General features: G+C 48.1%; 1 protein-coding gene and 1 long non-coding RNA gene across 2 annotated transcripts in view; one reads left to right on the top strand and one right to left on the bottom strand.

Moving 5' to 3' along the window:
- Nucleotides 1-21,778, top strand: part of LOC309518140 — a 178,407-nt gene that overhangs the window by 120,849 nt on the left and 35,780 nt on the right. The window lies entirely within an intron of this gene.
- PLD2 (phospholipase D2) overlaps nt 1-21,778 on the bottom strand; it is a 34,091-nt gene that overhangs the window by 8,400 nt on the left and 3,913 nt on the right. Inside the window, exons 3-16 of the mRNA XM_082197531.1 lie at nt 19,348-19,490; nt 17,058-17,154; nt 15,587-15,652; nt 15,279-15,337; nt 13,554-13,646; nt 13,322-13,474; nt 10,456-10,605; nt 8,913-8,996; nt 8,092-8,170; nt 7,775-7,885; nt 5,708-5,887; nt 4,007-4,139; nt 3,230-3,348; nt 1,082-1,198 (exon numbers count right to left, since the gene is read on the bottom strand). Of these exons, the coding sequence (XP_082053657.1) occupies nt 1,082-1,198; nt 3,230-3,348; nt 4,007-4,139; nt 5,708-5,887; nt 7,775-7,885; nt 8,092-8,170; nt 8,913-8,996; nt 10,456-10,605; nt 13,322-13,474; nt 13,554-13,646; nt 15,279-15,337; nt 15,587-15,652; nt 17,058-17,154; nt 19,348-19,490 (1,584 nt within the window). The remainder of the gene's footprint in view (nt 1-1,081; nt 1,199-3,229; nt 3,349-4,006; nt 4,140-5,707; nt 5,888-7,774; nt 7,886-8,091; nt 8,171-8,912; nt 8,997-10,455; nt 10,606-13,321; nt 13,475-13,553; nt 13,647-15,278; nt 15,338-15,586; nt 15,653-17,057; nt 17,155-19,347; nt 19,491-21,778) is intronic.

Raw genomic sequence — 21,778 nt, 5'->3', positions numbered from 1 at the left:
AACCGAGCTCAAAATCCGATAGGGCTGCGAGAATATCTTGCTGGAGCAAGTCAAAGGGGCGAACACCCGGTCCAGCATCCTGTCTCTGCGGTTGGAGGATTCCCTGGTTCTGAATGGGGTCACTGTGCCCCTGAAGGACCAGGTGCGCAGCCTGGGAGTCATTTTGGACTCACAGCTGTCCATGGAGGCACAGGTCAGTTCTGTGTCCAGGGCAGCTGTCTACCAGCTCCATCTGGTGCGCAGGATGAGACCCTCCCTGCCCACGGACTGTCTGGCCAGAGTGGTGCATGCTCTGGTTATCTCCCGCTTGGACTACTGCAATGCGCTCTACGTGGGGCTACCTTTGAAGGTGACCTGGAAACTACAACTAATCCAGAATGCGGCAGCCAGACTGGGAACTGGGGGCGGCCGCCGAGACCACATAACACCAGTCCTGAAAGACCTACACTGGCTCCCAGGACGGTTCCAAGCACAATTCAAAGTGTTGAATTCAAATGAAAGGGAAATCTGTGCGCGCCCTATGGGGCGAATGCAGGCTTTCGCTGAAGCTTGGAGAGCGAGAGGGGTTGGTGTGCACTGACCCCTCTCGCTCTTCAGGCTTCAGGAAGCTATGCGCAAGCCTGGGGAGCTCGCAGGAGTTCCCGCAGGGCTCCCTAGGCTGCGGATAGCAGCCTGCTGCACGGAGCATGGGGCGCGCCAAAGCAGAGCGCCCCGCGCTTCGGGCAGACATCTGCGGCTGGGGGCGGAGGAATAATTCCCCCCCCTTTATTTCCCCCCCAAAAAAACTAGGTGCGTCCTATGGGCCAGTGCGTCTTATAGGGCGAAAAATATGGTGCCAAACTTTTAGAGGACATCTGAAGGCAGCCCTGTTCAGGGAAGCTTTTAATGTTTAATAGATTATTGTATTTTAGTGTTTTGTTGGAAGCTGCCCAGAGTGGCTGGGGAAACCCAGCCAGATGGGCGGGGTATAAATAGTAAAATATTATTATTATTATTATTATTATTATTATTATTATTATTACCGACCAGGTGCCCAGGATGGGAAATCTGCCCACCCAGAGAGCGGCACCCAGCCTCTCACCTGAACGTTGGCGGTCTGAGCCCCGGGCACGACGAACGGGACCTGCAGGGGCGTCGCTCGAGAGGACTTGGGGAGCAGGTAGGGGTAGTCCTGCCCTTTGTACTTGGGCTTCACGGTCTGGAGAGGGAGAAAAGCAGGAGGAGGGTTTGCCACAACAGCTGCAAGAATATTACGAGCGAAGAATTGGAAGAACAAGATCTACCAACTATCGAAGAATGGCAGATCAAGATGACGGACTGACCGGGAGACTCTGAGACCAGAGAGAAGAGACGGTGGAAGAAGAAATTTAAAGAATATTTGAAAAAATATGTTAATATTTAAATCTTAGAATAGCTTTGGAAGTGGATATAGGCTGTAGGGTTAAAAGTAGAAGACAGTGTATTTTAAAAGAGGGACTTCGTGGAAAACATGGCCTCCATGGGGCTGTCCCTGAATAAGTTTGGCCCAACCCATAGCTGCGGACATGCCTTGGACCTGGTATTCACCTCTAGCGACGTGGGTGATCTGACACTAAGTAAAAGTGAAACCAAAGAAGTGCCATGGTCAGATCACTTCCTGGTGCAACTGGACTTCTCCGCGACCCTTCTCCTCTGCAGGGAGGTGGGACCAATTCGGATGGTCCGCCCCCGCCACTTAATGGATCCAAATGGTTTCCAGAGAGTGGTAGGGGATGTTTTATCCCATGTCTCCACCCCCATCGTTCTACCCGGACACTGAGGTCCAGCACCGAGGGCCTTCTGGCGATTCCCTCACTGCGAGAAGCAAAGCTACAGGGAACCAGGCAGAGGGCCTTCTCAGTGGTGGCACCCACCCTGTGGAACACTCTCCCACCAGATGTCAAAGAGAACAACAACTACCAGACTTTTAGAAGTTTAGGGAAACTTTTAATGTTTGATGTAGTACAGTGGTGCCTCGCAAGACGAAAAGAATCCGTTCTGTGATTCTCTTCGTCTAGCGGTTTTTTCATCTTGCGAAGCAAGCCCATTGGCGGATTAGTGGATTAGCGGCTTAGAAAAAGGAGGGGGGAGGAAAAAAACCCAGCAGGAACTCGCAAGACATTGTCGTCTTGCGAAGCAAGCCCATAGGAAATTCGTTTTGCAAAGCACCTCCAAAACGGAAAACTCTTTCGTCTAGCGAGTTTTCCGTCTTGCGAGGCATTCGTCTTGCGGGGCACCACTGTACTGTAGTATTTTTGGGAAGCCACCCAGAGTGGCTGGGGAAGCCCAGTCAGATGGGTGGGGTATAAATTAATTATTAATTATTATTATTATTATTAGTAGTAGTAGTAGTAGTAGTAAGTGATAATAACACCTAACAATGTTTAGAAAAAATAAGGATAAGACAAGAATTGGTTTGTATTGTTTGTTTTCCTGTTTGTGTTGCTTCGTTGTGTTATAAAATGAATAAAAAAAAATGGGAAAAGAAAGGAAAATCAGGAGGAGGGGGCAGACACCCCCCAGAAGCACCTTTGCCCAGCAGAGGCAGCCCTGGAGTCTGGAATCTGCTGCACTCAGACAGTCTAAACCCTGGAAGGGGGGGTTATTGGCTGGGGGGGGCAGAAGAGGTATTTGTCGGCTCTGCTAGCAGATCTGGGGGTGGGGGGTACTGTTCACCCCCTTCCTCTCAACATGAACCTGCAAACACCTGAAGGGCTGCCCCACAGAAGACGGAGCAAGCTACCGTATTTTTCGCTCCATAAGACACACTTTTTTCACTCCTAAAAAGTAAGGGGAGATGTCTGTGCGTCTTATGGAGCAAATGTGTGGTCGGTCGCTGGCTCCCTTTCCGCCCCTTTTCAAAGGCCTCCGTTGTTGAATGTTCTGCAGACGGAGGCTGTTTGTTTCCCCAGCGATATGTGACTATTATCTGTCTGGAAAATGTAGAAACAGCTCCCTTTCCTTTCCCAAAGAAGCTGCAGAACTGTGAATTGAACCCCATAAAAACAGGATTTTTCCCTTTGCAAAGTAAGCTGCAAAACGTTGAGCTGATCCTCAAAAAACTGGGGCTTTCCCCCTTTCCTCCTTTAAAAACTAGGTGCGTCTTATGGCCTTATGGAGCGAAAAATACAGTGTTTTCGGAGGGCAGGATCCAAGCTGCAAGAAGGGACAGTTCTGCAATTCTCTACATTTCTGCAATTCCGCGACTCACCTTGGTGAAGTTCCATCGCTGGATGAAGTGTCGCGCAACGTCCCGCGCGGCCAGGCCGTGAACGGCCACCCCAACATCCCTCCACGGCATCCGCGGAGTCTCGCACCTGTCAATGAAATCTGACCCACACCTGCCGTTAGCCCCCCAGGCAGCAGGATCAGGGAGGGGCTGGGGCCCTGGAAGCCCCCACCATCAGGCCCCCTTGGGCCCGATCCAGCAGCCAGGCTTAAGGGGCATTGCAAAGTGGAGACACCGCAGAGGCTGGCAAAATCACCTCCTCCCTCCCAAAACTGCCTCTGGGGGCTTCCCCACATACCAGACCCAGTGATGGACCTTGGGGCTTTGTTTTGGGGAGAAGGGAATATAATAGGATAGAGAGAAAGTTTTCTTCCCTCTCTCCTAACACTGTTCTTGAGTTTGTTTAAAATCATTTAAGGTTTATGATTTCTCTATTTCCTTCTGCGGAAGCTGAACAGTTCAGTGAAACGAGGTTTGTAGCTGGCATCCCATTAAGGCTTTGTTCGATTCTAGGTTTTCCTTAAACTTGTTGATTTTTGTTATTTGGTTGAATTCTACAAGATAATATTTCAGGCCGATTCCTTCTTGTTTCGGGGATTCCCACAATATTTCATTTGTTTTGTGTAAGTTCTCGGTTCCGCGACTGTCTTTTTTCTACTGCTATGGGCCCCCATGGCAGCTCCCAGTTTGGGGGCGGGGGAGAAGGGAAATGTGGTTTTGGGGCACCCCCGCTTTACCCGGGTTCAACACCTCACCCACCTTCGAAGGGTCTGTCCAGCTGCACCCAGTCCTTCGCAATGAGGTTGCTGTAATCCTTTCCCAGCCAGAGGCGCTGGTTGGTTGCCAGGTCAACGGGGGCTTCGTCCCCCCCAGGAAGGGCAGCCCCTCCGCCCTGAGAGAGAGAGGGGGTCAGTGGGGGGAGCAGGCGGCTACCAGCGTCCCTGTGGGGAGGGAGGGGGAGAAAGAGGGAGAGGGGAAGCAAGAGGAGGAGAAGAAGAGGAGAGGAGGAACGAGTCAGAAACAGATGAGAGGGAGAAAGAGGAAAGCAAAAATAGGGCATTCCTGGGTTGGCAGCCACTAGGTGGCGCCCATGTGCCTGCTTGCCAGCCAGCCATTGCAAGAGCGTGGCTGTGATGTCACGGAATGCAGCCGAATCAGAACAGCAGTTGCAGAGGAAAGCAAGAGGGGAAAGAGCGTGGGAACTCGCACCCAGCTCATGAGCCAAGGGCCCTGTTGCAGGAATTTATGCATAGGTTGGGGGGGGGGTTTGCCCCTCCAGCAGATATCCTGCACCTGCAGCCCACTACCAAAATCAGGACAATCATTTTGTGACTTGTCCCCACAAAACACTTCATCACAGTTTCTTCCTGCCTATTCAAAGGGCCTTTGCTGCACGATACCAAATGTAAGAATTCATTGATCAATGGATCTCTGTACTGGCTCAATGGGAAAACCTCAGAAATTCATCTAGACCTGTGAGCTCAGCTCCCCAGCAGCCCCTCTGCCTGAGTGATAATCCCTGGCATCCTGATACCAGAGTGCCAGACAGGTAGCCATTCCAGAAAGAACAAACCCAGATGAAGACAAAAGGGTGGGATGAACTTGGCTGGGAAACAGGGAAATGTGAAAATATTTTTTGTTACACTTGATGGGTGTTTGGTGGAGGGCAAGGGGAGCCATGGGGCAGGGTCCAGGATGCTCAGAGTACTGCCACCAGACCTCCCCTTTCATGATGTAACCGTGATGTATGAGTGATGTAGTTTGGGGGGGTGTAACATGGGGATTAGCAGCTAATCAAAGTTTGGGTTCCCTTTTGTTTGGGGCTTCCATCTTGTTCCACCTGGTGGCAGGTGGGAGTCCTGTCTGACAGTCTTCAATCAAGACCAAGCCGACTGGCTGCTGTTTTGCTGTGGTCTTCCTGGCCGGGGTCCTTGTTTTCTGCCCAAGGGAGCCCTCAGATTTCTCCGCCAACACACACAACGAATAAGGCCTGAAGGGAAACTTTTGGGGGAGTTGGAGGACAGCAGTTGCAGAGGAAAGCAAGAGGGAAAAGAGTGGCGGAACGTGGAAGAGGAAATCAAAAAGAGGGTGATGGAAGTCTTCCTGGGCTTGGCCGCCACTAGGTTGCGCCTATTTGCCTGCTCTGAACCTGCTTGCCAGCCATTGGCCGAACGTGGCTGTGATGTCACGGAATGCAGACAAATCAGAACAGCAGTTGCAGAGGAAAAAGAGCGTCGGAACTCGCACCCAGCTCATGAGCCAAGGGCATCATCTTTATGGCCCACAGGGAATAAGGCCTGAAGGGAAATTTTTGGAGAGATGCAGAGAATTTGGTGCTTGGCCAACACTCAGAGAGAGCCAAGAGCAGAGAGGAAGATATTGAGAGGGGGGAACGAGACTGGAGGTCTGCAGAAAAAGGGGGCAGCAAGGAGAGGGACCCCCCCAACCCCCCAATGCTACCTTGGGGGCTCGGCAGTCGTCGCCCTCCAGATCCGCCAGGCGGTACTCATGGGTGTCCCAGCGCCCGTAGGCCAGATCCAGGCCGCCCAGGAAGGCCACGGATTGGTCCACCACCACCAGTTTCTCATGGTGGGCCCACAGGAAGATGATGGAGGAGACGTGGTCGGGGTGGCGCATCACCTGCGGTGGGGGGCAGAGAGACATTTCAGGGTGGCTCAGTCCTGTGGGGGGGGGTCTGGGAAGCCCACCCAGCCACCCTCTTGCCCCGAGGCAGTGTGGTGTAGTGGTCAGAGGGTTGGACCTGGGAGACACCAGGGTTCAAATCCCACCCCCTGGGCTGCAAAGCTTTCTGGGGGTGGCCAGTCCCTGCCTCAGGGTTAGAATAATAGAATAATTTGGTAACATACAGACAGATAATTTAAGGATTTTATAATATGCGGAGAATAGGTCGGCTATAGAATAAGAGTTCGCGACCAGAAGGAGGAGGAGTATCAGGAAGAGCGGATTAAATTTAATGATTATCTAGTTAAATTTGTTAAGTTAAACGAACTGAAAATAGCTTGCAGAGACTTAATTGGCTTAGGGTTTTATTTATGTTAAGTGATGAATTAATATGTTTAATTCCATAAGGGGAAGATTTAAGGATGTTTAAGTTAAATTTCATAAGAACTGTGATTTGGAAAACCGTTAAAAGGACATGCAGTGAAATTCAACCAAGGGGAAGCGAGGAAGTCACTTAACAATGTTAATAAGTGTAATTTTCAATAAGGCTATGATTTTTGTTTGTTTGTCTTGTGTGTTTATTTGTTTGTTTATAATATTGTGAAAACTGATAAAATTTTTGAAAAATATATGTATAGTATGCGGAGAATAACACGTGCTGAAAAGCCAGAGAGATGAGCTGAGGGAAGTCTGGGTGGGGATGGGAGGGTAGATTTTTATTGGGGGGGGGAGGGAAAAATAGGGGGCAGGGAAATGAGGATGATATGTCTTTGATAAATTGTTATGCTGGAATTCTTAATTAAAAAAAAAAGTTAAATAAATAAAGAAATAAATAAATGTTAATAGAATTAACTCTTAAGTTACAAACTGAATGATCCCTGCTGTTGCACTTCCGGCAGTTAAAAGATTTGTCATTGTGGTGTCATGCAAAAAGAAGAAGAAGAAGAATAGAATAATAGGATTGTAGAGTTGGAAGGGACCCAAGGGTCATCTAGTCCAACCCCCTGAAATGCAGAAATCTCAGCCAGACTTCTGCTTAAAAATCTCCAAGTTGTAACTGGAAGCCATGAGTTCAAGTCCTCCCCTCTGGAGCAGCAGGAAACAAGCTTGCTCCATCTTCCATACCCTTGAGATACCTGAAGATGCCTCTCATATCTGAAGGCGTCTGAAGGCAGCCCTGTTTAGGGAAGCTTTTAATGTTTGATGTATTACGGTATTTTAATATTTTGTTGGAAGCCGCCCAGAGTGGCTGGAAGCCCAGCCAGATGGGTGGGGTATAAATAATAATAATAATAATAATAATAATAATAATAATAATAATAATAATAATAAATTTTATTTATATCCCGCCCTCCCCAGCCGAAGCCGGGCTCAAGGCGGCTAACAACAATCAAAATAGTCCAACATTCTAAAACATTCATTATAAAATTAATTAAATCAAATTAAAATCAAATTAATGGCAACCATCAAGCAAAATTTTGTGCAGATTGCCAGAGGAGGGGGTCAGGCTGCGCCCTAAGAATAATAATAATTATTATTATTATTACTCCTCTCAGTCTCCTCTTCCCCAGGCTAAACATACCCAGCTCCTTCAACCACTCCTCATCAGGCTTGGTTCCCAGATCATCTTCACTGTTGTGTGGATTAAATGAGGACTAGGAACTTGCAGCGACCCGGGTTCAAGTCTGACCTTGGAGGCCTGCCAGTTTGGCACGAATGGGTCTGTGGGGCTACGGCCATTTGGGAGACACAGAGAGAGAACAGCGGGAAGAGGGCCAAACCCCCGGTGCGAATTTGCACCGGCCGGTTGTGCAAAAGTGTGGGGGGGGGGGAAGGTCCCCTTACCTTGATGTTTGGGTGCAGCAGCATAAGGGCTCGTTTGCTGTAGTCGCTGTTGATGCCCAAGGCCAAGCCCACCTCCTTGAAGAGCAGCACACAGATGCGCACCCCCTGCTCCTGAAAGCATCACAGAAATTGAGAGGGGGCCACCCAGCGGTCATCCAGCCCAACCCCGCGGCGAAGCAGGGCGCACAGCTCAAGAGGCAAGGGGGGGAAAATGGAGGGGGTGCAGGAAGACAACAGGCAGTCGGGGCGGGGGGGGGAGGAAGAAATAAAGATGCCCGCACCCAACCCCAAACCTCAGGCGGGGGGGGGGTGCTCACCGCTTTGTGTTTCAAAAGGAGGTCCAGTCTCCACTCGTCCGACTGGGCCGGGCGCTTCATGTAGATCTCCGGGCTGAGCCTGCGAATGACAGAATAATGGTGGCGTTGGAAGGGACCCCCGGAGTTCATCTAGTCCAGCCCGCTGCAAGGCAGGGAGCAAAAAGAGTGGGGCTGGGGGCTCCGTCCCGCATTTAGCATGTCCGCACTGGCTGCATTTAAAAGCAAGAGACCCCCACCCCTGGATCATTTGAACTGATTTTATAACGAATTGAATTTAGAATGCTGTTACTGTTTTACTGTTGTTAGCCGCTCTGAGCCCGTCTTTGGCTGGGGAGGGTGGGATATAAATAAATTATTATTATTATTATTATTATTATTATTATTATTATTATTATTATTTGCCCCTTCAATTGGGATTAGCATAGAAGCTGCGTTGTGAGCCGTCCTGTGAGCTGAAGGGTGGAATATAAATTTAATAAATAATATTAGATGCTGCCCTCTGGCCGGGCACAGAAACCTCGCACCCAGGTCTGCCACAGGCTGGCCTTGCGGAGAGGAGAGCGGGGAGGGGATCACGGCGTCCATTTCTGGCCCCCCTATTTTGGGACCAGGAATATCTTTTTTTTCCAAAAAAAGGAGAGAACCTATTTATTATGATGATTAATTACATTTGTAGAGCACCCATAGATCTCCGTTGGCAGTTGCACAACTTCAAAAATATGGAGATTGAGGGGGGGACACTTTGGGAAGCTCGGCACCTCCCCTGCCCACTCCCAAGGCCGGGCGGCCCCCAACCCAAGACCCGCCCCCCCGGCACTGACCACCAGTCCGTGATGAAGATCTCCTCTTTTGCCTGCGCCACGGCGTCAGCCACCGCTGCAAAATACCCGGCACCGTTCACAAACCTGAAAGTGGAGAAAAGGAGAAAAGAGAGGGTGTTGAAAAGCTTCTGGGAAATGATATATAACGAGATGAAAAAAATGTTGAAATATACATTCATAAAGAAACCAGAAGCATTTTTACTGGGCATGGTAGGAAGCGATATAAATAGAAAAGAATGCAAACTGTTTTTATATGCAGCGATGGCAGCAAGAATATTAGCAGCAAAAAAATGGAAGCAAGAAGAATTACCGACGAAAGAAGAATGGAGGATGAAATTGATGGGCTACGCAGAATTAGATAAAATAACAGGAAGGAATCGAAACCTGCCGGGCCAGAAATTCACAGAAGACTGGTGTAAATTTACAGACTATTTGAAAAGTAATAGTGATGATCAAACTACGTTTGTAGTTTTGCAAGACGTTTTGTGAGGTGAATTATTGGAATTATTGCAAAAATGGATAAAGGGGAGGGTGATTAGTGAAGATAATTAAAGGCAATATGAATTTAAGAAATGCATAAGAAGTGGTCAAAACGGGGGTATCATCAGAGGTGCTGATGGCAGTTCCATAAAAAAATAGTACAAGTGGTGAGGTTTTGGGGTATGTATTATAATTCATATGTCAAAATTAATAAAAATTATTGTCAGGGCTGCTTCCAGATCCTAGCTCACAGAGGATCACGCTAGCCAGCGTTCACTTTATAAAAGTCTTTATTGAGTTACAGTTTCCAATTCCAAGCTGCAGCGTGCAGCCCTACGTCTTATAAGCTAGACCGGCGAAGCTCTGTCTGAGTCCCCGCCTCCTGTACACCAACTTAACACCCTAGCCTTACTCCACCTTTTCCGCCTGACCGTTCTTCTCTGGGTCCCTCTGCCCCCCGTGGTCTCTTCCTTCCGGGACTCTTCTGACGCTGACCCCCCGGACCCTTCTCCCTCCTTGCGCCGGGCTTTAGGACCTGGCTCCCTATCCGGGCTGCTTACTGCGCCACCTTCCTGTGCATTTGAACTTGGCGCGCGCGCCCAACCTTCCACTTTCCGCTTGACCATTGCTTCGCTCTCCGATGGAGGTGTGGCCACTCCTGACTCATGCCCTCCCCCCTGCGGCGAGCTGCCGGATCCCGATGCCTGGCGCCCTTCCTCCCCACTGCGCTCTGTTGGGGACGTTGGCCCCGATTTCCAACTGCTGCTCTCTGAACCCCCTCTTGTCCCTTCTTCCTGGGGTGTCCCCCTAAGCTCCCCCCTTGCTCTGGTCACTGGCGCTCCGTTCTGTGAATCTTCCGATTCACTGGACAGACTCGGAGATCTCGGGTCGTCGTCATCACTCATCTTTCCTTCGGACTCCTCCCCCTCGCTCTCTGTTTCCTCCCTTGCCCTCGCCTCTGCTCCTGAACCCCTGACAATTATTATTAAAAAGAGAGAGAAAGAGAGGGTGATGGGGGGAGAGAGAGACCTTGGGGGGCTGAGGAAGGACCCCCGGGGCTCACCAGCGGGCAGGGGTCTCCTTGCGAGGGGGCACAAAGGCCTGGTGGCGATGGAGCCGCAGGAAATCTCTGCCCTTGCCCTCGGCCAGTTCGGTGATCTCCTGGCACCACCAGCAGGCCTGGCGGTAACTGCTGCACTTCAGGATGAGAGACCTGGGTTGGGGATAAAAATAATAATAATAATTTCATATTTATACCCAGCCCATTTGGCTGGGTTTGGCCAGCCACTTTGGGGAGGGCAGCGTATGGGTCCGGCGGCCAGTCAGGCCAAAGGGGACCCAGGAAGACCGGCGTCCGGTCCCCGCGGGGGCCCCTGATCTCAGAATTGAGATAGACTGCCTCCGGACATGGAGGTTCCATAAGAGGACACTGGGAGAGATAAGAGAGCCATCTTCAAATCGCTCAAGGGCTGGAAGACGGAGCGACCAAGGTAGGACTCGAATCCGCGGCTTCAAGTTGTGAGAAAGGAGATTCCAACTAAATATTATAAAGGACTTTCTAACAGTAAGAGCTGCTCAACGGTGGAACAGACTCCCTCAAAAGGGGATAAGAATCCCTTGGAGTTTTTAAAGCAGAGGTTGGGGGGCCGTCTGTCACGGATGCTGTAGCTGAGATATTTATTATTATTATTATTATTATTATTATTATAAAAGTTTTTATTGTTAAAATAATTCAGCATTAATACACACATATTACGAATACAGTGGTGCCTCGCAAGACGAAAAGAATCCGTTCTGTGATTCTCTTCGTCTAGCGGTTTTTTCGTCTTGCAAAGCAACCCTATTAGCAGCTCAGCGGCTTAGCGCTATTAGTGGTTTAGTGGCTATTAAAGGCTTAGCGGATTAGCGGCTAAAAGGCTATTAGCGGCTTAGCGGCTTAGAAAAAGGGGGGGAAGGAAAAAAAACCCCGCAGGAACTCGCAAGACATTTTCGTCTTGCGAAGCAAGCCCATAGGAGATTCGTTTTGCGAAGCACCTCCAAAACGGAAAACTCTTTCGTCTAGCGAGTTTTCCGTCTTGCGAGGCATTCGTCTTGCGGGGCACCACTGTATACAAACATACATTTCATACAATCCTTAAGACTATTCTAACATTCCTACATTCAGTCCCACAGATAATTCCTTTTCCCATCACCATCCACCACACCCCTCACCCCACCTTTGTGTTAGACTTCCAATCTACTCAATTGCAAAGCTAAGATATTATTATTATTATTATTATTATTATTATTATTATTACTATTATTATTATTATTATTCTGTTGGGAGCCACCCAGAGTGGCCGGGGAAACCCAGCCATATTGAACTTGAAATTGAAATACTTTATTGTCACTTGTACAACTTGTCTACAGTGAGATTACACACAAAACCCCTATTTTTCTTGCAAGCCTGATGTTTACCAGTTTTGTGCGTGAGTGGGTGAAGTATTGGGAACTCAGAGCCGCAGCGTATGAACGTGCCGCCATCTCGGAACGGGGTATGTAATAATAATAGTAGTAGTAGTAGTAGTAGTAATAATAATAATAATAATAATAATAATAATAATAATAATTCTGTTGGTAGCCACCCAGAGTGGCTGGGGAAACCCAGCCAGATGAGCAGGGTATATATTATTATATTATATTATATTATATTATATTATATTATATTATATTATATTATATTATATTATATTATATTATATTATATTATATTATATTATATTATATTATATTATATTATAATATATTGTATTGTATTGTATTGTATTGTATTGTATTATTATATTATATTATATTATATTATATTATATTATATTATATTATTATATGCCTGGCGTGCTCTGGTCCAGGGGGTCATGAAGAGTCAGACACGACTAAACAACAACAACAACAATATATAACATATAATGTTAAGTTGTGGGTGAACATATCAGACGACACAGCAATTCTTCCAAAGCAGCTCTTTATTTGTAAGCTGGAACAGAACGGAACTGAAGGGCTCAGTCAGCCTGCTTATATAGAGCTCCAGTACCTTGTTACTGTAACAACTTTCTAAAACTATCCAATCACTGAATGTCACTTTCGATCCTTCATTTGCATAACTATCTATAGTATCCCCCTGCTGGCCCAGGGTGAGAACTTCAGTACACAATATATAATAATATGTAATATGTAATATGTAATATATGATACAGTGGTGCCCCGCAAGACGAATGCCTCGCAAGACGGAAAACTCGCTAGACGGAAGAGTTTTCCGTTTTGGAGGTGCTTCGCAAAACGTATCTCCTATGGGCTTGCTTCGCAAGACGAAAATGTTTTGCAAGTTCCTGCTGGTTTTTCCCCCTCCCCCCTTTTCCAAGCCGCTAAGCCGCTTATCAGCTGATCCGATAAGCCACTAAAAGCCGCTAATAGCGCTAATCCGCTAATCTGTCAATGGGCTTGCTTCGCAAGACGAAAAACCGCTAGACGAAGAGAATCACAGAACGGATTATTTTCATCTTGCGAGGCACCACTGTATATAATATATAATAATATATAATATATAATATATAATATATAATATATAATATATAATATATAATATATAATATATAATATATAATATATAATATATAATATATAATATATAATATATAATATTATTCCAGCCTTGCAGGGGGTTGGGCTAGATGACCCAGGGTGCCCCTTCCATCTATGATCCTGAGATTCTCCCGTCCTCCTTCCGCTCATTCCTGGGAGGGGCAGGGCAGAAACCGCTCTCTCCCTGGAGACTCTTGAGCCAAGAGGCAGGTAAACAGCCAAGCCCTTCTGCTCCTTTCTTTGTCTTGGCTGGGATCCTGCCTCTCTCGGCTGGGACCCCCGCCCTCCCCGGTCTGCCCCGGCGTCCTCACCTGCAGGTGTTGTCGATGCGCACGCCGTGCTTGGTCTCGGTGGGCTTCTTGCCCACCTGGATGTTGAAGCCGGTGTCGAAGAGCAGCACGAAGGAGATGGCGCCTGACTCGGGCTTCAGGTAGAGCAGGAAGGAGTCTTTCACCACCAGCCACCTGCAAAGGGGTCCCAGAGGTGTAAAGGGGGACGAGAGAGAGAAGCCCCCACCCCTCTCCCCACCCTTGGGAGACTCACCTCTTCGACCAGCGGTAGCAGAACTGATGGCGCCCCGCGCAGTTGAGGCCCTGCAAGCGGTGGCCCCCAGACCGCTTCAGGATCATGCCCTCCCTGGAGAAAGAGAGGGAGGGGAACGCAGGAAGAGTTACGGATCAGGGCCCACCCCACCTGCCTCGCTTTCTGTGCTGGGTGCAGGCAGAGGGATTGCAAAATGCGGTCCAGAGCGGGGGACCCGCTTTAAAGAACTGCAGAGCTGGAAGGGATCCCAGGGGGTCATCCATCCCAACCCACTGCCTTTCAGGGACCAAAGCCAATAGGAAAGGCAACTTTCTACCTATCCCTTGAGGGGTGGCTTCTTGCCCCCTCTGAAAGATGGTGTTGGACTCTTCCTTCCATAATTACCTTGAATTTCAGGTTAAGAATGGACCTCCAGAACGAATTAAGTATGTAACCAGAGGTACCACTGTATTATTATTTTTTGATATTTTTTGTGTTGTTGTTGTTGTGTGGAAAATACTAATAAAATGTATAATAAAATTTTATATATATAAAAAACTATGCAGTGGTACCTCGCGTTAAGTACTTAATTCGTTCCAGAGGTCCGTTCTTAACCTGAAACTGTTCTTAACCTGAAGCACCACTTTAGCTAATGGGGCCTCCCGCTGCTGCCAGAGCACGATTTCTGTTCTCCTCCTGAAGCAAAGTTCTTAACCTGAAGCACTATTTCTGGGTTAGCGGAGTCTGTAACCTGAAGCGTGTGTAACCCGAGGTACCACTGTATTTGAGTTACGGGTGGTTTCATGCTTTGATGTGGTTGCTCCCTTCCGCACGTTCATTTTATAGGCTTCTCAGAAGCCGTTTAGCCACGTAAGCGCCGTATATCCATTGGTAAAGGTAAAGGACCCCTGGATGGTTAAGTCCAGTCAAAGGCGACTATGGGGTTGCGGCACTCATCTCGCTTTCAGGCCAAGGGAGGACAGCTTTCCGGGTCAGGTGACCAGCATGACCAATGGCTACTGGCGCACGGAGGACTGTGGCGAGTGCCAGAGCGCACAGAAACACCGTTTACCTTCCCGCCGGAGTGATACCTATTTATCTACTTGTGCTGGCGTGCTTCAGAACTGCTAGGTTGGCAGGAGCAGGGACTGAGCGACAGGAGCTTCCTGTGTTGCAGGGATTCAAACTGCCAACCTTCTGATCGGCAAGTCCAAGAGACTCAGTGGTTTAGACCAGGAGTCAGGAAACTTTTTCAGCAGGGGGCCGGTCTATCCCTGAGACTTTCATAGAATCATAGAGTTGGAATAGACCACAAGGGCCATCGAGTCCAACCCCCTGCCAAGCAGGAAACACCATCAGAGCACTCCTGACTTTGTCGGGGGTCGGACTATATTTTTTTTTGGGGGGGGGGAATGACCAAATTCCTATGCCCCACAAATAACCCAGAGATGCATTTTAAATAAAAGGACACATTCTACTCATGTAAAAACACGTTGATTTCCGGACCATCCGCAGGCCGGATTTAGAAGGGGATTGGGCCGGATCCAGACTGCAAGCCTTAGTTTAGACCACAGCGCCACCCATTCACAAACAGCTGGGCTGAACGCCAGAGGAGCCCCCAAACCTCTCCCCTGCCAGGGGTCCTTGCAGGCACCGGAGGAAAGCTCTCTGCCCCCTTGCAGGATCATGCCCAGGGGGCAGGCAGCAACACACCCAGACCCATAACCAGGACCCCACTTCACTCACAGGCCTTTCGCTCCCAGGTCCGGAATGAAGGAGAGCGAACTCACATCCAGGAACTCTGCCTGCCCAAGAGAAGGAAATTGGAAAAAGCATCCGTCAGCGCCAGGAATCGCATTGCGGGGGGTTGGGATGGATGACCCGCCGGGACCCTTTCTAGGAAGAAGGCGACTGGCGTATCGGGCGAATGCGCAGCTCTGGGAGGCGAGCAGAGGGAAAGGGAGAGTCCAAGGGAAGGGCCCCTCTGCCCCCCAAGGGAAAACAGGGCACCCTCCCTCCTGGCACAGGCAGGGGGCAGAGAAAAGGGGCATCACCATGGCATGGTAGTCGCGGTAGACGCTCATCTCCAGCAAAGTGTTGAGGTAATTCTCCAGCTGCTTCTGAAAGGGACAAGCGAGAAGAGACATTGCCTTGGGTTGTTTGGGATATTGCAACCCCAGCTCACCCCCTTTGCAGCCACGGCGACGCTTTCCTCCTCTTCCTTTCCGCCGTTTGCAAACTAAGGGCCTTGGAGTTAATTGGAAAGCTCTCAAGCGCATTGAAGGGCGTTGTGCGACGACTCCTGGAGCTGGCCAGCAGGTGGCGCTGCTGCTTTGCTTTCCTGTTCCACCGAACACACTTCTTTCTCTCCGCTCCTCCTTCGACATGATACAATACTCTTTATTGTCATTGTCCCATACAGAACAATGAAATTGAAAAAAATCTACATCAGACATTCAAAACCAACAAGCCTGCTATCCCAGCTATCCCAACCTGGTTAGCCCCCTAAAAACTCTGATACCCCATAATTAAATACAATATACTCCCATAGAGACTACCTTAAAGGTAAAAGGAAAAGGGACCCCTGACCATTAGGTCCAGTCGTGGCCGACTCTGGGGTTGCTTCGCTCATCTCGCTTTAATGGCCAAGGGAGCCGGCGTACAGCTTCTGGGTCATGTGGCCAGCAGGACTAAGCCGCTTCTGGCGAACCAGAGCAGTGCACGGAAACGCCGTTTACCTTCCTGCCAGAGCGGTACCTATTTATCTACTTGCACTTGACATGCTTTCGAACTGCTAGGTTGGCAGGAGCAGGGACCGAGTAACGGGAGCTGACCCCGTCGCAGGGATTCGAACCACCGACCTTCCGATCGGCAAGTCCTAGGCTCTGTGGTTTAACCCACAGCGCCACCCGCGTCCAGAGACTACCTTACACTGTGTTTAAAATCAAAATCGCACTTGGGTAGAAACTGTTTCTCAGGCGGCTAGTCCTAGTCTCAATAACCCTGGACCTTCTTCCAGAAGGCAGAAGCTGAAAGAGATCATTTCCGGGGTGCGCACTATCCTGCGCTATCTCTGCAGGTTTCTTGTGACACCTGGAAGCATAGATTTGATCCAAGGTGGGAAGAGTGCACCCAATTATTCTCTCCGCAGTCTTGACAACCCTGGACAGCATTGTTTTTCCCCTGACGGTGCAGCTCCCAAACCACACACACAGACCATAAATTAATACACTCTCCACAGTACAATGGTAAAATGCAATCAACAAGTCCTTTGAGAGGTTGTGCTCTCTTCATCAGGTCTTTGCTGTTTTCTCCCCAGGTTAGGTCATCTCTCAACTCCATTCCCAGAAATCAAAACACCGAGACCTGTTCCACGCACTTCCCCTCAATAATAAGTGGCTGAATATTCAATTTACATTTCCTAAAATCCACAATAATCTCACAATTATCTCAACTTCCTTCCTATAGGCCGCCTCCCTCTCTCCAGCCCCACATGCACACAGACCCCACGGCGTGGCCACAAACCTGCTTGCTCGATGGGCGCCGGGAAACCTCCCCACCGTGGGGCAGAGAGGGCAACCCCAGGACGGTTCCATCGGACCGAGAACCCAGGGCGGCAAACCTGGGCGAGAGAGAGAGAGAGGAGACAAATGATGCTCTAGAACAGGGGTCTGCAACCTTTAAGACAAAAAGAGCCACTTGGACCCGTTTCCGAAGGAAAAAAAACTGGGAGCCGCCAAACTCGTCACAATAAAAATAAGTTTTTTATCACTTTTTTATTATTTCTTTGTTTGACCCCTCAGAATTACTCCTCCTCATAGAAATAAACGTTAAATTAACAAGTTACCTTTTTGTGTGTGTGTGTTCTTCACTCCCCTTCAAAACAGTGACCAGCGTACATGCCCCCTTTCAATGCAGTGACCAGTGTACATGCCCCCTTTCAATGCAGTGTCCAGCGTACATGCCCCTTACAATATAGCGGGTGGGTGGGCGGGAAGGTGACGTCGGGACGGTGTGTGACTAATGCATGCACCGCCCCCATGCGACGTCACAGCCAGTACAGCGCCCGCCACAGTGGGGAGTGTCGGGGCGCACAATGCGCCTCCTCCCCTCGCTAGTATCCGCCCCAGAGCCACGGCAAAGGTGTAAAAGAGCCACATGCGGCTCCGGAGCCGCGGGTTGCCGACCCCTGCTCTAGAACATTGGCTGGATGAGGCCAGGATCCTGTTCTCAAAGGGGTCAACTAAGTGCCTATTGTGGGAAACCGGTAATCAGGATTCAAGCACAAGAGAAGCTGGGATTCAGCAACGTTTGCTGCTGGGGCAGAGCGTAGCCCCGGGGGCTGGCACCCTCTCCTCCTCCTCCTCCTCCTCCTCCTCCCGGAATCTGCCTCAAATCTTGGAAGCCATCCGAGTTGGAGGCCTCCTGTGGCAGGGAGTTCCACAGTCTAACTCAGCTCAACCTCCTCAGCTGCCTGACGAAGGACTCTGGGGCTGCCAGAGGGAGGTGGCCACTGCTCAGCGTCCCCTCGGTTCTCCTTGGAAGAAGGAAAGCCCCACTGGCAAGGGGGAATTTTGCTTATCGTAGAATAATAATAATAATAAAAATAAAATAATGATTTATTATTTATACCCCGCCCATCTGGCTGGGTTTCCCCAGCCACTCTGGGCGGCTTCCAATTGAATATTAAAAACAATACAGCGTCAGACATTAAAAAAGTCCCTAAAAGGGCCGCCTTCAGGTGTCCTTTAAAAGTAAAATAGTTTAATAATAATAATAATAATAATAATAATAATAATAATAATAATAATAATAATAGAAAGGAGGTCTAGTCCTTTTTGAAAGCTATCCAGTTTGAGGGCCAACTCTGCCTCCTTCACTACTTCCTCCTTCCTTCCTTCCTTCCTTCCTTTCTGTTATGTTTGCACTTTGGTTTGCAAATTAATAGCAATAATAAAAATTTATGCGTGCAATTAAACAACCACAACTGTGGAATCCACCGCAGGTTAAAACCGTTTTGACACGCCCATCACCCGAGACAAATCCTGAGCTCGAGTCTCTCACATCCTTCTCCTGCAACGGAATATCCTTGCTGAAAAAACACCTGTGACCTGGCTTCTCAGCTTGGGCTACTGAGAAAGATCACTAGGCTACCAAGTCCAGCCACAACAGACTTGGACACACAAAGAGAGACAGCAGATCCACTAAGAGATGGACAAAGCCTCTTACCAACGGTGGTTCCTGGACAGGGAAAGCTTGGTTCCTAAAATCTAAGAATTGTAGAGTTAAGGGACCCAAGGGTCATCTAGTCCAACCCCCTGAAATGCGTCAGTGACTTCAAGGCTGCACTACTGCAATGCACTCTCTGTGGGGCTTCCCTCGCTCTTGCTGACCCCACTGGTCAGAATCGGCACTATATAAATTCAATAAATAAATATACAGGCGCCACACAAGACCCGTTCCGCCTTTCTAAGAACTTGTGTGGCAGCGCCTGACCTTTGGAACTCCCTGCCACTTGAGACCCAGCCCTGTTCTGTTTCCCCCCGCGCCTGCTAAAAACATCCCTTGTTGACAAATAGCCTGCCCAGACACGCAGGCTGCCAGGGTACATTTTAATCTGCTTTTTCCTTTATTGCTGATTTTATCTTTTGAATGCTGCTGTTACTGATAACATTATCGTTTTGTAAACTGTTCTGATGGTTTTTTGGGGCGGGGAAACAACAAGCAAGCGAGCGAGTGAGCGCAGTGTGTGATTTATGGAAGAAATAGATAAATAAAATTAAAAACCCCTCGACTGTGCAGGTCCTCTCCTCACCGTGTCAGAGGCAGGAAACTCATCAGGATCCGGTGCCTCATGAGATCCCTGTGTAATTCCTGGAAGTGCTTGAATTTCTTCTTCATCGTCCAGGTGAACTCGCCGTGCGTCAGGCGCAAGGAGTACACAGTGTTTGGCCTCACCTGCCCAGGTGAGAGAAGCCAGAAGGAAAAACACAATCACGGAACTGAGAAATTGCACAAAATAAATGAAATATCATGAAAATCCCTGAAACAAGAAGGAATCAACTAGAAATATTACCTTGTGGAAATCAACTAAATCATAAAAATCAAAAAGCTTACGGGAAAAAATCAGAAAAACCAAAAATAGAACAAAGCCTTAACGGGACGCCGCCTACAAACCTCGTTTCACCTGACCCCCCCTGACCTTCTGCCCCCCGCAGGAGACATCTCCGCAGTTTCCTCAGAAGGAAATAGAAAAATCATAAACTTTAAAATTCAAACAAGGGTAGAACCCTAAAAATTCTGACGTATTATGATCCTAGCTCGACCGAGGTAAAGCAAAGTTTTCAAACTTGCTATTTAGGTTTCCAAACCTTTTTTTGTAAAATCAGCATTAGAAACTGTACTTTCGAGTCCTCAGTCCTTTATTACTGCGCTTTGCTTTGTGCAATTTTTCAGGAGAGAGAAGCCGGCCGCTGAAATCACCACAATGAGCCCTTTGTGGGGGCAGACAAACTCTCCTCTCCCCCCCCAACCCCGCATTGCAGGGGGTTGGACTAGATGGCCGCTGGAGGGCCCGTTCCAACTCTGCACTTACATGATTCCACCGGGAATGGGGGCAATTGTGATATGAAGGTCCCCCTTTGCAGAGTGGCTGTGCATCTGATATCAGGTGAGAAGATTGGGAAAGGTTATGGAAAATTGATTTAAAATTTACAGATTGTTCTTTGCTGAAAGAAAATTATATGGAGATGAGGTATAGATGGTATATGACTCCAGTGCAGTTAGGAAAAATGTATAAAACCAGTTCAAATATGTGTTGGAAGTGTAAGGAAAAGGAGGGGACATTCTACCCTATGTGGTGGTAATGGAATGCAATTAAAAAGTTTTGGGAAATGATATACAATGAATTGAAGAAAATGTCCCATCTAACATTTGTTAAGAAACCTGAAGCATTTTTGTTAGGGATTGTAGGAAAAGACCTGCCAAGGAAACTGAAAAATATCTTCATTTATGTGACAACGGTGGCAAGAGTCTTAATAGCACAAGGATGGAAGAATGAGGAAACACCGACTAAAGAATCATGGCAAGAAAAATTAATGGACGATGCAGAATTGGCAAAATTGAGACATAAACTACGGGACAAGGATAACTGAGATTTTAAAGATGAATGGGAACCTTTTACAAAGTATTTAAAGAAACAAGAAAGTGAACTGGACTCCTTGGCAGGTTTTGACTAAACACTCACAAACTCTTTATCGACAATAATCAGGCAGATAAATTAAGGATCTATACAGTTTTGTAACATGCAGAGAATAGCATTTGTAGAGAAACCAGAGGTTGGAACTGAGGGAAGTCGGGGGGGCAGGGAGGGGGTTATTTTAGGGGGGGATGGGGGGAAATCAAGGATGATATGTACTAAGATAATATGTTTTGTTTAAATTCTTAATAAAAATATTTTTTTAAAAAAAGGAAAAGGAACAGACTGGAAGAAAATGTTTAAAATGACATTTGTAAAAAACAACAACACCATAAGCAACAAAGAAAGATGTTAAGTGACTAAGTTAATTTTATGAGAAAATTGGTTTTGGAAAACTGTTACAATGACATACACTGAAATTCAGCCAGGGAGGTTTGAGGAAGTCACTTAACAATGTTACCAAGATTGGATCAAGCACAGTTAAGATGTATGTTTGTTTGTTTAAAAATTTTGGAAAATCAATACAAAAAATTGAAAGGAAAAAAAGAGAGAGAGATGGATGGCTGCTGTAAGGTTACGGAGGAATTGCGAAAGGCCAGAGAGGATGCCTTGGCCAACGGGCTCAGGGCACCTTGAGAAAAGCGGATATTGAGCTGCAAGACTTCTTATGAAATCAGGAGATTATAGTCTTCAGGGGAGGGACGCAGAAAAGAGTAAAAAGGAGAAGACAAAATGCAAAAGAAAACAGCAATCCTCTCTCACGAACCATCACCCAATGAAGCTGAACAGCGGGGGATTCGTGACCTGCAAAAATAAAACCCTTCTCTTGGATAACCTGTGGAACTCCCTGCCACAGGAGGCCAACTTGGGGAGCTTGAGAAATGGATGGAGGAGGAAAGGGCTCTCCACTGACGGAGGCAGCGATGCTTCTGAATGCCGGGTTGCAGACAAAACCACGGGAAGGGAGAGCATTCCTCTCGCACTCGGGTCCCGGGATGGCAATCTGGCTGGTCCCGTGGGAAGAGGAGGCGGCTGGACTAGGGGGTCC

The sequence above is a fragment of the Podarcis vaucheri genome, assembly GCF_965113315.1.
Source record: "Podarcis vaucheri genome assembly, chromosome: 13".
NCBI classification, from domain to species: domain Eukaryota; kingdom Metazoa; phylum Chordata; class Lepidosauria; order Squamata; family Lacertidae; genus Podarcis; species Podarcis vaucheri.
The sequence above is the reverse complement of the archived record's forward strand: the minus strand, read 5'-3'. Positions and strand labels throughout refer to the sequence as shown.